At 35.4% G+C, this 17,932-nt stretch overlaps 2 protein-coding genes across 2 annotated transcripts; both read left to right on the top strand.

Moving 5' to 3' along the window:
• Window positions 1–987: 987 nt before the first annotated feature.
• On the top strand, window positions 988–14,160 carry LOC111058791. Its single transcript, XM_039420783.1, has 4 exons — window positions 988–1,196; window positions 8,038–8,120; window positions 10,157–10,367; window positions 13,814–14,160. The coding sequence occupies exons 1-4, from the start codon at window positions 1,193–1,195 to the stop codon at window positions 13,822–13,824; spliced, it is 309 nt and encodes a 102-aa protein (XP_039276717.1). The 5' UTR covers window positions 988–1,192; the 3' UTR covers window positions 13,825–14,160.
• On the top strand, window positions 3,716–6,566 carry LOC120349816. Its single transcript, XM_039420782.1, has 2 exons — window positions 3,716–5,124; window positions 6,117–6,566. The coding sequence occupies exons 1-2, from the start codon at window positions 3,744–3,746 to the stop codon at window positions 6,215–6,217; spliced, it is 1,482 nt and encodes a 493-aa protein (XP_039276716.1). The 5' UTR covers window positions 3,716–3,743; the 3' UTR covers window positions 6,218–6,566.
• Window positions 14,161–17,932: the final 3,772 nt, after the last annotated feature.

The following is a 17,932-nucleotide window of genomic DNA, read 5'->3' as shown; positions in this document are numbered from 1 at the left end:
TGAATAATACAGTTGGCTCTACAAAATTTCATTTAGTAGTGTTACAGCTTTTGAAAAAAGTTACTCCTAATCTTGAAAACATTTATAGGAATAGAATGTTTAATTTTAATATTTTTCTAATGATGTTTCATTTAAATAATATCCTCTCCCTCTATAATGAGTTATCTACACACACTGTTACTGAACATGTAATTGAGGAGGAACAATTGGTTAAAAATGCATGAAACTGATTTTTGCCAATCCCGGGATTGATATTGGATAATCCCGAAATACCGGAATTGGAAATCAGTCCCGGGATTGACATCCCTAATCATGATACAAGTGAGATGGATGATTTATTCTCATTTGAAACACAGAACTAGACCAATAAAAACCTATTGAATTTTTTTCACACTAATAGTATGAAGCCTGAATAAAAACTTTGAAGAATTGGTTCATTATTTGGGAAATATAAACTTTAAATTCAATATTATTGCCTTTGATATTATTCCTGTGATTTCAGATACCAGTAACTGTAGTGAGGTCCACGTTATATTGGCAGTGTTTGGTTAGCAATACTTGTAATCTATGTAGGACTATCCTTGTCCATCATACAAGTGGATAGCGCTATCTCTTTCTCGCTTTGCTCTGTTACCAGATCGTCTTTTAACAATGTAGAATTAATAATCAACAAAATATTTAATCTTGATTATGAAAATTCATTATGAAAATTAATGAAAAATATAATTTCTAGCTTGATGAAAAATAATTGATTATTTTAAACGAGAATGAAGAGTAATATTATATCAATAAACCTTTTTCAGCTACCGTCTATAGAAGGAATTGTCAAGACAGAGGATCGGCAACATTGTTTTTCTATCTTCCTCCACTGCCAAAATAACGTGGACCTCACTATAGTTAATTATTACCAGCGACTTATATTATATCAACTGTGATATAATATAAGTCGCTGATTATTACAGTATGCAAACTTTTGAATTTACCGCTGAGACTCAGGTGATTGATTGGTGTTGCAAACAGTAGGTAATACTGTCGTCTGCTTCTGCTGTCACAGCTGACAAGAATATGCTCTAGTATGGTCAAAAATATTTTCATACCATTATAATATTTTAAAATAGTGTAGGTACTTTTAAATAATAAGTTTTGGAATAACTTATCGGTCACTTCAATGTAGAAAAAACAAACTGTAAAAATGGGTGAGTACACAAGGGTGGGGCCTACCTATTTATTTAATATTTAAATGTAACTTAACTAATGAATTGTAACTCAGACAAATAGGGAAACTTTAGGCATATATCAATAATTCCTGTGTTTCTTCTATTGATTCAATGATACACAACTATTTTTTTAATACTTTGGTATAGGATCAACAGGCGCAACCCAAAACTGTTTTTCCCTCGAGTTTTGATTCATTCATATACAGTAGTTCAGAAAATAGGTTATTTTCTTTGAAAAAAGGAAATTTTGTGTTTTTATTAATTGACAATGTCTATCCGGTACATACACTGGTCACAGACAGAAGAAAAATTAAATTTAAACAAATTGAGGTTATGTTTTCTCTACATTATAAAATGTTGTCTTATTGTCTGACCAAACAATTGAAACAATAAAATTTTCAATTTAAAAAAAAGTAATTAACGCAGTTTTTACACTCAACTCAGTTTCTTTCTTGAGGAAAACTGCCTCTTCTCAATTCATCAGTTTGGATTCCGAGGGGGGCATTCTACCACAGATGCTGTTTGTTACTTGGTGGAGTCCGTGCTTGTGACAATAGAGGATGAACACTCTATGGTTGAACAAATGAGTAAGTGAATCTGAGGCGCAGTTGCACCAAAGCCGGTTAAATTTTAATCGTGATTAATTCCACGCGAACCAAACAGTGAAGGTCCTTAGAAAAGACGGCTTCTTTGATTGGTTCTCGTGAAATTAATCACGGTTAAAATTTAACCGGCTTTTGTGCAAACGGGCCTCAGTGGCAGTAGCTCTGAGCGATCTGACCAAGGCCTTTGATTGAGTTTCTCACTGTAGGCCTACAGTGTTAAGGTGCGTACAGATTTACGCGCCGCGAACATGAGCAATTCACTTTTAATCAGCTGATGCCAAGGTTTTTTATCTGTAACTTACCGTTTCTGTAAAAATACAGATATAATCAGCTGATTAAAAGTGAATAGATATACGCGCCGCGAACATGAGCAATTCACTTTTAATCAGCTGATGCCAAGGTTTTTTATCTGTATCTTACCGTTTCTGTAAAAATACAGATATAATCAGCTGATTAAAAGTGAATAGATATACGCGCCGCGAACATGAGCAATTCACTTTTAATCAGCTGATGCCAAGGTTTTTTATCTGTATCTTACCGTTTCTGTAAAAATACAGATATAATCAGCTGATTGAAAGTGAATTGCTCATGTTCGCGGCGCGTATATCTGTACGCACCTTTAGAGAAACTTAAAAGATATGGAGATCAAGGGGTGGCCCTCAAGTTGCTGATGGGGTTTCTTGCTCATTATAGACAGGTGGTGGCTTCGGATGCTTGCGGTGTATGCTGTGGTGTGCGTCAGGGAGCCCTCTATCCTGGGGCCCTCATCTTCATCAAGTATTTGATTATTTGATGAGTATTTGATTAACTTTGATGTTAAAAAAATGGCGGATGTGAGTGCTGAGTCAAACTGCGGAGTCTGTTGTAAGATAGTTAAAGAAAATGAAAGTGCATTAAATTGTGAAGGTTTGTGTGCGAACTGGTATCATATCAAGTGTATCAACATTGTAACAATAGAATATCGAAAAATATGTGATCTAGGTGACAAAACAGTGTGGTATTGTGAGGCGTGCAAGGGCAAGGTAAGAGATATCATATCTAAGCATGCAAAGTTTGTGTCTAAAAAGGATGAATCCAGCCGTTTGAACTCAAACAGTGACGATCATTTTATTTTAAGTGAAATTCTTGACGAGATGAGTAAAATGAATAAGGATTACTTGCAATTGAATAAGCGTGTTGAACGAATTGAATCAAGTGAGGTTATGTGCAAACAGTTACATGAACATTCCCAAGTCTTACATGTTCAAGATGCGAATGAAAAAAGTGATGACGAAGTTATTTCAAACTCCCATGTTAACATTTTCTCAAGTAGAATGGAGTTGTGTGATTTGACTAATGATAATGATGACGATGAACATACAAAATGGAAACTTGTAACTAAAGGAAAAAATAGTAATTCTAGAAAAAACACCTTATCTAAATCAATTCCAAATGTCTTTTTATCTTGCGACTCAGCTAATGTACAGGGATTGAAGAAAAATGACAGGCCTAGTGCGATCTCTACCGGGACGGACTCATATTGCGCTGCTTTATTAAAAAAGCCTAAGACTACTATTATTGGCTCCAGAAAAATTTCCCCCTCCAAACCTGGTATTCTACCCCTCAAGACAGTGGATAGGAGAAAATCAGTTTTCGTCTCTAGGCTGCACCCTGAGGTGGAGGTAGGGGAGCTTGTGAAATATCTGACTGAATCTGGTATGGATAAATCTGATTTTGACTGCTACAAACTGAACTCTAAATTCAATACCTATTCATCCTTCAAGATAGTGGTTACTGATAGGCTGCTTGAGCGTGTCATGGCTTCAGACTTCTGGACCGATGGAATTTTGGTGAAAAAATTCATTCCATCCAAGAAGCCTAGGGATCAATCAAGTGCTTTTTTAGGCCAACCAAGCCGGGCTGCCCGGGTCAAGTGACACTCATGAATGATGGGAGTAAGGCTGTTGATTCTACCATTGATGTTTCTTTCGATTTGCTTTTTTATAATGTCCAATGCCTTCGAAATAAGGTGAATGAGTTGGAATTGATTGTCAGCACGAGCAGGAGGTACAAAATACTGTGTTTGTCTGAACACTGGATGTGCCCTGAGGAGCTTAAACTTTTGAACATCTCTAACTATAAGTTAGCTGCTTTCTATAGTCGAAGTGAGTACCAGTGCGGTGGTGTGGCCATTTTCATTGATGTTGATTTGCATGCCCTATTTGCATGTGTTGATGTTACCACACATTGCATGGATAAGGCTCACGAATTTGCCTGTGTTTCTTATGAGCTTGCTAGACTGTATATTGTTCTGGTATACCGCTCCCCAGCTGGGAATTTTGAGAACTTCCTCCTCGCCCTTGAGAAACTTATTGCTGACCTTACCAGGGTAAACCCAAGCTTTGAGGTTGTGATCGGAGGTGACTTCAATGTGGATCTACTGAAGGCTGATAACAGGGCTAAAGATTTTATCAATCTCCTTCGATCCTTGGACATGTATCTGGCCAACTGGCAGCCCACTAGACTCGATGCTTGCCTGGACAATGTGGCTTCAACCCTGAGGATTGATGACTGCATTAGGTGCTCTCCCTTAAACCTTTTCCTCAGTGACCACCTGGCACTCGAATGCACAGTTGAGGTGTCCGGTCTGGTGTCTGAGCCTGTGAGGCATCAGCGGCATGTTTGGGTGAGGCCCATTACACAGTGTGGACAGCAACGTTTCCTCCAGCTCCTGGATAACATCAACTGGGACCTGCTGTTGGTTCACCCCTGTGCTGAGCTGAATTTTTCATCATTCTTCAAAGAGTTCCTGTGCATATTCAATGGCTGTTTCCCTCTAAAGAGGATCCTCCAGGGACAAAGTAAGAGGCATGGAGTGGCCTGGGTCACAGATGGACTGCTTGATATGCGTGACCTGATGCTTGTGGCTTATGAGAAATTTCGAGCTGATAGACTTCCATCTTCGAGGAGAATCTACTCTGGCCTGAAAAAGTCTTACCAGCAGGCAGTTAGGATGGCCAGATTGCAGTTCAACTCTGCACTTATTGACCGGTCTCCCAATAAGTGCAAGGCTGCCTGGAGTATTATCAGAGCAAGTACGGGTTCTTCAGTGCCGTCTACTATTCCTGTTTCTGCGGATGACCTGCATGACACCTGGACTGACTCGATTCATAGGATCCGTGGGGGGATCCAAGCTTCCTCCTCAGTGGCGGTGGACCTGCTGGCTGCCTCAGTTCGCCCTCCGGACTCTCAGCTCCTGACCTGGCGCCCTGTGACGTGTGAGGATGTTCTACGGATTGTGACTAGCTTGAGCAAATCTTCAAGTAAAGACATTTATTATATGTCTAGCTTATTTATTAAGGACATCATACTGTCTATTATTGAGCCTTTAACTGCTTGTATTAATCAGTGTCTCTTACAGGCCGTTTTTCCTGATGAGCTGAAGGTTGCAAAGACGGTACCAGTCTTCAAGAAGGGAGATAAAACTGACCCATCCAACTATAGGCCCATTTCTATTCTGCCTATAATCTCGAAAATTTTTGAGATTGTGATTGCGGAGCAGCTCCTTGAATATTGTGAGCAGTGCAGCTTGTTTGCGGCCACCCAGTTTGGTTTTAGAAAAGGAAGATCGACTGCTGATGCTGTCGATTTCCTTCTGCGTAAAATTTATGAGTGCTTTGAGAGGCGTGAGCTTGCTGGGCTCACATTATGTGACCTCAGCAAGGCTTTTGACACGCTTGATCATTCAATCCTTCTGAGAAAACTCAAGCACTATGGGGTCAGTGGATCCCCTCTTAGATTGATTCAATCCTACCTGGGGGGCCGCAGGCAGGCTGTACTGGCTAATGGTGTGTTGTCTGATATAAGAAACTGTGTCAACTGTGGTGTGCCTCAGGGCTCTGTCCTGGGGCCACTTCTATTTTTGATTTCAGTAAACGATGTAGCTTGCATGGATGGCAGAAGTGTTGTTTGCTATGCAGACGACACCACTTTTTACGATCATGGTCATGGAGTTGATGTACTGAGGGCCGAGATGTTGGAGACCAGGTTGTTTGCTACGGACTGGTTTTCTGCAAACCTCTTTCATCTCAACGATGATAAAACGCAGTCAATCATATTCAGCCTCAGAAATGGGGATGAGTATGATTTTTTCCCGGTGAAGCTGCTTGGGTTCGTTCTGGATAGAAAGCTCTCTTGGGCTGACCACATTGAGGCTGTCTGTTGCAGGCTGAGCAGAGTGGTTTTCCTGCTCAGGAAATTGAAATCTTGTATTCCTGCTTCTTATCTTAAGGTCTGCTATTTCTGTTTTTTCCAGAGCATTGTCCTGTATGGCCTCACGCTTTGGGGTGGAGCCACAGATGTTTCACGAGTGTTACTCATTCAGAAGAGGGCCCTGAGGATCCTTTGTGGTGCTGAGCGTCTTGCCCATTGTCGTCCCCTCTTTGTGAGAGAGAGAATCCTCACAGTCTTCTCCCTCTATGTACTTCAGACCCTCTGCAGAACACATGCAAATGTGGGGGAGCTTGTAACAAGGCAGAATTTTCACTCACATGAGACTAGAGGGAGACAGAGGCTGGATGAGCCCTACCAAAGACTGAGCAGGACACGATCGAGCTATGGTCATCTATCTGTCAGGCTCTTCAACAAGCTGCCGGTGATGGCTAGGAATCTGCCTGCCGGCAAATTTCGGAGGGTCCTGAGAGACTTATTGCTGAATAATCCTTTGTACTCACTCCGTGAGTTTTTCATGTTGGACAGCAGCTTGGTAAGCGCCTATTTTAATTAATTTCTTTCCTCTGCTTGCTTTATTTGTTTTTCTTTTGGACTAGTAGGTCGACTGGCCTACTTGCTTCTTTTTTGTTCTCGTGACGTGTCCCTGGGGGTTTTTATGCCCACCTTATGGACTTAACATAAAATAACTAAAAATAACTAAAATAATTCATCAACTACATCAGGCTATAGTGAGTTCCACGTTATAATGGCAGTGTTTGATTAGCAATGGTATTGCTATCTTTATCTTTCATTCAACAAAGCGGATAGCACTATCTCTATTTCGCTTTGCTCTAGTGCCAGATCGTCTTTTAACAATGTAGAATTAATAATTAATTGATAAAATATTTTATCTTAAATTATGTGTAAATTGATTATGAAAATATTGAAAAATATAATTTCTTGCTTAGTAAAATGTAATTGGTTATTTTAAACGAGAATGAACAATTTATATTGCATCAATAAACCTGTATCAGCTACCGTCTATAGAAGGCTTTGACAAGACTGAGGATCGGCAACGTTTTTCTCCTATGTTTCTCCACTGCCATTATAACGTGGACCTCACTATAGATGGAAGTGTCCTATTCGCAGATGACACAACCCCAGTTGCCAGGAATGGAGATGCTGCAGTGGCGATCCACAGGTCTATTGAAGGTGGCCAGTGATTGGTTCCGGGTGAACAGACTGTAGTGACGTCCACGTTATTATGGCAGTGGAGAAAGATAGGAGAACAATGTTTCCGATCCTCAGTCTTGTTAATGCCTTCTATAGCCGGTAGCTGATACAGGCTTATTGATGTAATATTAACTGTTCATTCTCTTTTAAAATAATCAATGATATTTTATCAAGCAATAAATTATATTTTTCAATAATTCCATAATTAAGATGAAATATTTTATTAATTCTTCATTGTTGAAAGACGATCTGGCAACAGTGGTGAAGGGCGTGGTTGGGTGTTGGGTTCCTTTCTTTTGAATTCTAATATGCTGGTACGTACATTATTTAAAAAATGTTTTTATAATTTTACATTATTTAATTTTAATGATTCAATAATTAATGATCAATTCTGATAATTTCATATGCTAACACAGAGATCGTAACTGATCCAACAATAATGTTAACCACGTATGCACAACTATTGGTTAGTTTGACCTAGCAATTTGCCAAGCTCGAGCTCTGTTACACGCTCTTCTCGCGTTCCACTCTTGCTCCACCTGCGATCATCAATCGATCTGCTCGAGTGACGGTCGATTGCGGAGCATAGCGTAAGTCTGTACGCACCTATACACTGCCATTATAACGTGGACCTTACTATATATTTCTGTCAATTGGTTTACATGCCAGAGGAGAAAATGAGATTACTTTCATTCTTGGCCTCTCACATGTGTTCCATAAATATTATTGATCTCTTCCAATCAACATTATATAATTCTACTCATTGATTTCCATTTTTCGTTTCATTCCAGACAAATTTGAGCTCAATACTGATATTCTAACAGCCTGCAACAGGTGTGAGTCACTAAAAGATATCGGTTCAAAGGAGTTTCAGGTACCTTTTTAAAAATGTTTTATAACATAAACTTGATTGAGTACTGTTCTGAAAACTTACATTTCGTCAAATTAAACAAAATCACCAATTTTCCTCCAGTTTTGAATTTATTATCATACTGTGAATTACTTTATCTCATGATTAATTTGAACTTTTCCAAAGAGAAAGTTTCATTTTTACACGATTTGGCAACACTGTAATTTCTTCGGATGGAGGGCCAGGTCTCAACTTATTTCATACAGACTATAGCGAACGGTACTCTCTATTGCACGAGTTATAACATTGTAACATGTGGTTTCTCAAATAAAATCATTTTTAAAAAGACAAGATTTGTCTAGTTTGATTGCTTGCCGACAAGAAATATTGGACCGTCAGTCCAAATTTTCCTCTTGAATATTGAAAGCATTAGTTAAGAGTCAGTATTTATCTAAGATTTTAAAAAGAGACAATATTAATGTGGTTGCACTTGAGGAAACTCACTGTGACGGTTAGGAGCAATTGAAAAATAGAGGCAAGATACGGTACCTGGATATGACCTACTTAGCACCATATAGGCCTATCATCAAGCATACGGAGTAGTAACTTATATAGAAAATGCTTCTCTTATCTCTACCTCCTTAGATGTCTATAGTGTGGTTGTTAAAATAGGAAGCATTACTGTAACGAATATTTATTTGCAAAGGAAAACGATTGGCCACATAGTGAAAGAGTGCCCAATCACGGCCTTTAGAGGAGAGACAGAAGAAGATTTCTTGATGGCAACTCCAAATTCAATAGCCTATCTGAATGGACTGGATATATGTATTTGAATAAATTGTTACTTTCCTTGCCCTATTACCATAGGTAAGGAAAGTATTGCTTTCCGAAAAAAATTAAGGTACCCCAATTTCTGAATTTCTATGCGTTTCAAGGTCCCCTGAGTCCAAAAAAGTGGTTTTTGGCTATTGGTCTGTATGTGTATGTGTGTGTGTGTGTGTGTGTGTGTGTGTATGAGTGTATGTGCGTCTGTGTACACGATATCTCATCTCCCAATTAACGGAATGACTTGAAATTTGAAACTTGAGGTCCTTACAATATAAGGATCCGACACGAACAATTTCGATCAAATGCAATTCAAGATGGCGGCTAAAATTGAGAAAATGTTGTCAAAAACAGGGTTTTTCGCGATTTTCTTGAAAACGGCTCCAATGATTTTGATTAAATTCATACCGAAAATAGTCATTGATAAGCTCTATTAACTGCCACAAGTCTCATATCTGTAAAAAATTCAGGAGCTCCGCCCCATCTAGGTAAAGTTTGATTTTAGATTTCCAGTTATCAGGCTTCGGATACAATTTAAACAAAAAATTCCAAATGGAGAAGATTGAGCATGAAAATCTCTACAATTAATGTTTAGTAACATTTTCACCTAAAATTCAAAATAAGCTCGAAATTCGAGAAAATATTATTATTTCAATTGCAAACTGTTGGCTATTGTCTATTAAATCATTCACTATGAAAAGATAGCAGACTTCGTGTGTCCGCAGCGCTATTGTCCTGTCACCAGCTGGCTCAGATCTTAGAAAAGTAGACTTGAGATGCGCGGGAACACTAGCGTCAGTTGATAAATTTTCATAACGGCAAGGAAAGTTGTGTGAGTGCACCACACCAAATTTTTATACCTTGAAACAAGGGATCATTCCCATATTATGATCCTGAAGAAGTGAAGATGGAAATGAATACTAATTTGTCTTGGAAGCCATACTTACTTTCTTACTCCCAGGGCCAGCTATATCTAAGTTGACATTTGGCCGCACCAACAAACTGTCTCCACGTAGTTCGCTCCTCAGCATCTCTTTCTGTCGCTCCAAGTCTCTCCATGTCAGTCTTAACCTGTTGCCACCATCTCTGTCTGGGTCTCCCAAGGGGTCTTCTTCCTAGAGGGTTGGGTGTTGAAACTTGGACTCTTTTCCTCTTGGAAGCCATAGCCTAAATAAATAAATTTAAAAAGTCTGTTCGTTCAATCACAATTTTATTTTTATTTATGTAATTTTCAGAATGTTAGTGAGCTGTGGATGCACTTGAAATCAGTTGAAGAAGACGTTGACAACAAGCTAATCTCATTCACTGATTTGAATGAACAGCAAATGCAGCTGCTCCATGACTACAATGACATGAAGGACTTGACTCAGTGCGTCTTCGGTCGACTGGCGACCATTCTCGACGTGTCCGTTAGTCAAGTGCACAAAAAGTTTGATATTTATGATGGTAAGTTGTTCTATTTAGTGAGGTCCACGTTATAATGGCAGTGGTAAAAGATAGAAGATAGAAAATTAACACCACCTACAAAGTATGTTCTGTATGATTTGTCTGTTCTACAACTTAGCAGATGCAACATCTGACTGGATCGTTTATTGGAACTATGTATCTGAGACCGCTGAAAAAAATGTTCTTTTTTATACAGAGTTTTCTGAAAAAAGGTGCCCATAAGTCAGGGCGTGATTCCTCACATCAAAAGAAGAAAAAAGTTCTAATTAACATAGGTCCGAAAATGCTTAGTTACCAAGTTATACAGGATGAAAGATTTCGTCTGAATTTCAATTCCCCTGCTGAAACGAAGCCCTACGGGTATTTGTTGGCTGTTAATTAAGATGTACAATTTAGCGTACTTCATGTAAAATGAACTGGAAAATTGAATTAAACCGTTTCCAGACCTGTAGCTACTGTAATTTTTAAGATATGACGAAATACGCGAAGCTTGATCCCGAATAACATTTTCCTTTAAGGTTTGAATCAGATTTACTATGTTAAATGTACAATAAACACCAGATATTATTCTACAGAACTTGTAGAAAATTTGATTTCGAAGAGAAAGATGTAGAATAAGTCTATAATAGTCAAATGCAACCTTTAAAAAATAATCCTTAGTTACATACAAAACGCATGAAAAATAGACAAAATCTGTTAAGATCTCTTTTCATGCATTTTGTATGTACTTAAGGATTATTTTTTTAAATGTTGCATTTGTCTATTATAGACTTGTTTCACATATTGCTCTTCGAAATTAATTTTCTACAAGTTCTGTAAAAAAATGTTGTGTTTATTGTACATTCAACATAGTAAATCTGCTTCAAACCTTAAATGAACTTGTCTTTTTGGGACCAATTTTTGCGTATTTCGTCACATATCTTGAAAATTACTGTAGCTACAGGTCTGAAAACGATTTTATTCAATTTTTCAGTTCATTTTACATAAAATACACTAAATTGTACATCTTAATTAACATCTAGCAAATACCCGTAGGGCTTCGTTTCAGCAGGGGAACTGAAATTCAGACGAAATCTTTCATCCCGTATAACTTGGTAACTAAGAATTTTCGGACCGATGTTAATTGGACTTTTTTCTTCTTTTGATGTGAGTAATCACTCCCTGGCTTATGGGCTCCTTTTTTCAGAACACTCTGTGTACAGACAGATCACAGTATATACAAGTTAAATACTGTTAATACATTGAGTCGATAAACAGAGGTCTACAAGTCTCTTGCTGATTCTATTGAAAAAAGTTTTAATTGCTCTCTTCTGGTACAGCAGTAGATGGGCTGTGTGACCCCACAAATGCAGGCCATAAGCTAGATGACTCTGAACTAGAGCCAAATACACCATTCTTAGATGTTGGGTTGATAGCTGATCTATAAGTCTTCTAAGAACAAATGTTGATCTTGACAACCTTGTACACAGATTCTCGACATGAACACTCCAGGACAATTTTGGGTCTATGTACAGGGTGTACCAGGAGAAACAGGTCTAATACAGAGTGACCAAGAGCAACACAACACATACTTATGGGGATATGCCCCATTATTATCAGTATGATCACTATTCACATTTTCTTCATGTACCGTACACATTTTTATTACAACACTAGTACATAATCCGGTCTAATTGAAAACTTGACAAACTATAAAACATTATACCTAATGATGGCAGGAGGAAAACCTCCCTTTCAAATTTCACGAAAATTATAAAACCTTGTTTGTTTTAACAACATGATTTAGACAGTTTAATACAAGTGTTGTCTTAACATGTCAGATTGTAGACTTAACCTCATTGTAATCTCTTCATGAATATATTGGTGCTTTTTAAGTTTTCTGAATTGTATTTTGAACTGTTTCTATGCTTCTGAATTTTTGAGTTTTGTTTTTTCGACATTCAATTTTCAACTCTAAATTTTGACTCTAAGTTTCGTTCTCTGTATTTTCTTATCATTGTACCGCAATGGCCGCAGATAATAATAATTGTAATTTAGCAACTCTTACCGCTATATTATGAAATGTATATCTTCTTCTATATTTATAATAAGAGAGAGTAGGGTTGTGTCTGTTCGCATTAAAACATAATTATCAACTTGTGGATTGCATACCGAAAAAACGGGAATGATTTAGATCTCCAAATTTTGTACATCGTTTCTAAAAATATCAATCTCGTGCACCTGGAATCCCAAATTTCAATAAAATTTTCCTTCTAGATTTTTCATAATTGATGTTCAAATTTTACTTATGGGACATACAATTTATTTCATATGGTGAAAATCATATGATCGAAATTAAAAAAAAAAACATCTGTTCTATTATTGCTTTCTACCTGATTCCACTTAACCTCAATAATATTGTTTTGATAATTGATAAATATTATGTTTGGTAATAATATAGGATAAATGTAAACTGGCAGCGTCTATGAAAAATTGCTGCTAGTATAATTCTGAAATGATGATGTTATTTAACTGTTGTATTACTCAAAGGCTGAATAAAGTTCATTTTCATTTTCAAACTGAAAAAATGACGTTTTGAAATCTTAGAGAATAGTCCTATAACCATCCTTGGGTTATTAAGAATTTATATGTATAATTAAGTCAAATTAATCAGTCCAGTAGTTCAGATGTGACAATGCGGCATTCGTGAATTTCCTATCCCCTACGTGTATAAGCCAATTCTTTTCTTTATTATATTATAGAGTATACAGTTTTTTCTAATGAATCTATAGTAAAAACTGGCATTGCTTTTGAAAGCATTCCTCTTCCTAAATTGATTTGGAAGACATTGGTATTATTGATTGATTGATTCATACAATAAGTACATAATCATAATGATAGGGAGAGAAAAAATAAGGTAACCTTGTGCTATTCCTCTCCCAAATTTAGATAAGAAATTGAATAATTTAGATAATTATTTTCACAAAGTAGATTTTTGAAATTAGTTGCTTCAAAACTAAACATAGAATAAATATTTCACATTATTATCACTAAAATAGGAAATATATATAATATACCATTGAACTCAAATATTATTTGATTTTTATCTAGCCTATTTTGATACTGTAATCACATTCATTCATTTATTGTATAAAATACTATAATCATAATACAATTATGACATTGGAGAAAAAACTAGGCTGAGCCTGTACTATTTCTCTCCAAAAATTTTGATAAAATGTTAATGTTGTCCAAAAGATAAGGTTATGTAATCACACACTGCTTCGTCACTTGATTTTTGGTCCAGGAATGATGATTTGAAATTTTGAAGGTTGATTTTATACTCTAAATGAATCACAGAATGTATCACAATAAATTAAATACTTGAGAAATATTGCACTTATTTGAAAAATGTTAATACAAAATCAAAATACAACATTAATTTATTATTGTATTTTCTGTTACAGTGAAGACATGATTCCTCTTTTTGAAGATTGAATTACGCAAACAGAAGTCTGAAATATTCATCTTCTCATTCTTCTTTAATATTGATACTCTCATAATACCTCATTGTATCAAGGCCGTGTTTAAATACAAAATATGGGATTCTTCGTGGACATTAAGAGAAAAGTAATAATTTGTGAGAATAAAAAATATTTCAGTATTATAAATTTAAGTCCTAGTTTCCAACTGAGCTACAGAGAAAGCTCTGGACTGTGACCAGTGAGTAAGATTATTGAATCCTTATTTCCATTCAAGTATGATATTTAAAAAGATTGTTTTGTAAGATTAAAATTGTCTTTATTCTTTTTCATGATGGTTATATTCTTTATGATTACGTAGTTTACAACCTTTCTCTTATAATGTTCTAGGCTTAAACAGTGTGGTCCACGTTATAATGACAGTATTTGATTAACATTGGTGTTGCTATCCTTGTCTATCATTTGATAAGTATACTTTTCTAGCTCGGGAACGTTACCTGATCGTTTTTCAACATTGTAGAAATATAATCAAATATTTAATCTCAATTATGAAAATTTATTATTTTCAATAATAGTTTTTTTGACAAAAAATATGATTTATCATTCTATAGGAACTAGTAGTTCTTTGAACAGTAGACCTCACGCAGTATTCTCATCCACAAGTACCTGATGTTACTTGTTTTAAATGCTAACAAACTCAGTTCACGTTTGAATTTGTATTCCATATGATATATTCAAATTCAAATTGAGTTTATTCACAGAAATCATTACAAATACAGTACACATGTATAAATAATATAAATACTTGTGAATTTTCCCCACATAGACAAGTCTGTGTGTGGGGAAAGAGTTCTAATGAAAAAAAAATTGATACTAAAAAGAAAATTATAAATATTTACAATACAGTAGTCTACAATTTGAAAAATAAACGTTGGTTAAATGTAGTGGAGAAAGTATATGTTTTGAATTGAAGAGAAAATAAGAGAAAGATATAATTCATCCAGTTCCGTGATAATCTTTCTATCTGATGAAAATTAATTTTGTACAATCAAAAATGTTATAATTTCTCCAGCATTATTTAGTTCCTTTGTTTATTTTTGATCACCTATTAAATTAGGTTTTTAGAAGGTGAGAATATTGATACTAATGGGCACGCAATGACTGCAAAACAAAATATTGAAACCAAAGACCTTAAAGCTGCGATTAGACCAAAGTTATTAACAAAATGTTAATAACTCAATCCTTATAGATTATATTAGATTGAAAATAACTTATCGTACACATGATGAAGATGATAGAATAAGATAATATAGAATTAACATTATGTTAATAACTTTAGTGTGAACCCAGCTTAAAGATGCATACCTCTTTAAGGTCTTTGATTGAAACTATAGACCTTAAATACAAATACAGTAATAGACTGGCTTCTCCACACATCTGTGTACTCACTTGTCAGCTGATTTATGATAAATAATTCTATAGTCTGATTTTTACTTTCCTTGCCCTATTACCATAGGTAAGGAAAGTATTGCTTTCCGAAAAAAATTAAGGTCCCCTGAGTCCAAAAAAGTGGTTTTTGGGTATTGGTCTGTGTGTGTGTATGTACGTCTATGTACACGATATCTCATCTCCCAATTAACGGAATGACTTGAAATTTGGATCTTAAGGTCCTTCCCCTATAAGTATCCGACACGAACAATAATTTCGATCAAATGCAATCCAAGATGGCGGCTAAAATGTTGCCAGAAACAGGGGTTTTCGCGATTTTCTCGAAAATTGCTTCAACGATTTTGATCAAATTCATACCTTGAATAGTCATTGTTAAGCTCTATCAACTGCCACAAGTCCCATATCTGTAAAAATTTCAGGAGCTCCGCCCCATCTAGGTAAAGTTTGATTTTAGATTTCCAGTTATCAGGCTTCGGATACAATTTAAACAAAAAATTCCAAATGGAAAAGATTGAGCATAAAAATCTCTACAATTAATGTTTAGTAACATTTTCACCTAAAATTCAAAATAAGCTCGAAATTCGAGAAAATATTATTATTTCAATTGCAAACTGTTGGCAACTGTTGATTCTATTAAATCATTCACTATGAAGAGATAGCTGACTTCGTGTGTCTCCAGCGTTATAGTCCTGTCACCAGCTGGCTTAGATGGTCCGTCAGTTCCTCCTCTTCAAAATGGAGTTCTCAATAGCCACTGTCAATAATAGAATCTACTATTGTAGGTATCGTTTATTGCAAAGTGGAATGCATTTTTTGGCCCCCGTTAACGGGGATTTGCCCCTCGATGAAGTACCTCATCAGAAGCGGAGTACATCACCATTTTGCAGTACCTTAAAAATTATTTCATTTATTAGAGATATTTATGTCGTATTTACAATAGAATCCAAAATATTACACTGAAAAGGTATAAAGAAGAAATTGTACAACACAATAGAAACAAATAATCACTTTATTTGTCTGTTGGATAATATTTATGCCATAAAAATATGAATAAATATGATACAGTACAACAATATGAAATATAAAAGTGCGTACAGATATACGCGCCGCGAACATGAGCAATTCACTTTTAATCAGCTGATTATATCTGGATTTTTACAGAAACGATAAGATACAGATATAAAAAGCTTGGCATCAGCTGATTAAAAGTGAATTGCTCATGTTCGCGGCGCGTAAATCTGTACGCACCTTATTATAGCATGTTAAAACACTTGGTATGCCATTTGATGACATAATTATTATCTTATCAAAATACATAATAATTAATAATATTAAATAATAATAATTGAATACTTTCAAGTTGTTAAAGCCTCTTAATATAAATTAGCACCAGACGACAGTTTGTTAAAAAAATGCTATTCAGGAATTACGTACGGTTCTTTCTGATTGTGTTTCTTGGTGTCTATTAATATTTCACTATTAGAAATTCCAAATAGGTGCGAGCAGTGCTACAACAAAAATAGCTTATTTGAAAAACAAGAGTTTATACACAATGATAGTGATTCATATAAATGACAAATTATCATCATCATCTAATCTTATCAGCAATTATACAAAAATATTACTAATAAGTAGAGAGAATGAAATCATTGTATTCCAACAAAATTCAATTCAGGCCAATCATAGAGAGCATAGGAAATTGAAACAATCTTTATTAGAATCTATTTGAGGAAAATTCTATGGGGTGGAGAAATAACTACTACCTATATGAGAGCATGGAAGAACTGCAAGCTGAAACGCAAAAAAGTTAAAAGTATATAAAAATGGGGATAATGGCACAAAATATGTAATATAATTTTATTATCTATCTCACGTCTTGAAAAATTAAAAAACTACTTTTCCATGAGATAAACTACAATTATTCAATATCCAAGATTCTAATTAGATTTAAATATTTAAAAAGTATCAAATTACTGATTTTTGAGAATAAATGTGTTTTGAGCTACAAACAAAACTCAATTTATAGTTGAAATATTTTCTAAAAGACCCAAAATTCCTTAAAATATTGCCTGAATGGCCTATTGTTGGGGGAGATACATCCTGGGATTCATCCCCGGTTATCTATATTTATTTATTACACCCATAAAACATATTGTCCCCATTTTGGTTAATTGTCCCACAAATCTCCTTCTTTCATCGAGGAAGAACTCTTCCAAAATAATTTATGAGTGGATCTCAAAATTAATAATTGAGAATCTGGACACAAGTTCTATTTCATCTGAATTATCAAACTATATTCAAATTAGAACATTTTTGTTTTATAGAAAAGATTCAATTTTGAGGTAGGGGAGATTGATTCAGACATTGGCTGGCACTCCAATTGAGCATGATTATAAAGACCTTCAATAATATTGATATGAGTCTCTTTCCCTGTTATTATAGATTGGAAGCTCTACTTGTATAGGAATATTTATGTTGGTATATTGAGTATCATTAAAAATACTGTATCAATTGCATGAAAATGTTATCCACGCATCAATAATCAAGAAATTAGGTAGGCCTACTCAAGCATGTCCCGGACATATTATATGAGCATAACTTTGAGCCATTTTTCATCATAGGTGTTTTCTACAAGAAACAGTTGAGATAACTGAG

The sequence above is a fragment of the Nilaparvata lugens genome, chromosome 2, assembly GCF_014356525.2.
Source record: "Nilaparvata lugens isolate BPH chromosome 2, ASM1435652v1, whole genome shotgun sequence".
Taxonomy (NCBI): domain Eukaryota; kingdom Metazoa; phylum Arthropoda; class Insecta; order Hemiptera; family Delphacidae; genus Nilaparvata; species Nilaparvata lugens.
Note: the sequence above shows the minus strand (reverse complement) of the source record. Positions and strands in the feature narration are given on the sequence as shown.

Excerpts from the sequence above, each read along its gene's own strand:
- LOC120349816 (XM_039420782.1), top strand. The coding sequence starts at position 3,744 with ATGAATGATGGGAGTAAGGCTGTTGATTCTACCATTGATGTTTCTTTC. Across the intron at positions 5,125-6,116 it reads TAGCTTGAGCAAATCTTCAA|AGCATTGTCCTGTATGGCCT; the intron begins GTAAAGACATTT and ends TGTTTTTTCCAG.
- LOC111058791 (XM_039420783.1), top strand. Across the intron at positions 8,121-10,156 it reads TCGGTTCAAAGGAGTTTCAG|AATGTTAGTGAGCTGTGGAT; the intron begins GTACCTTTTTAA and ends TGTAATTTTCAG.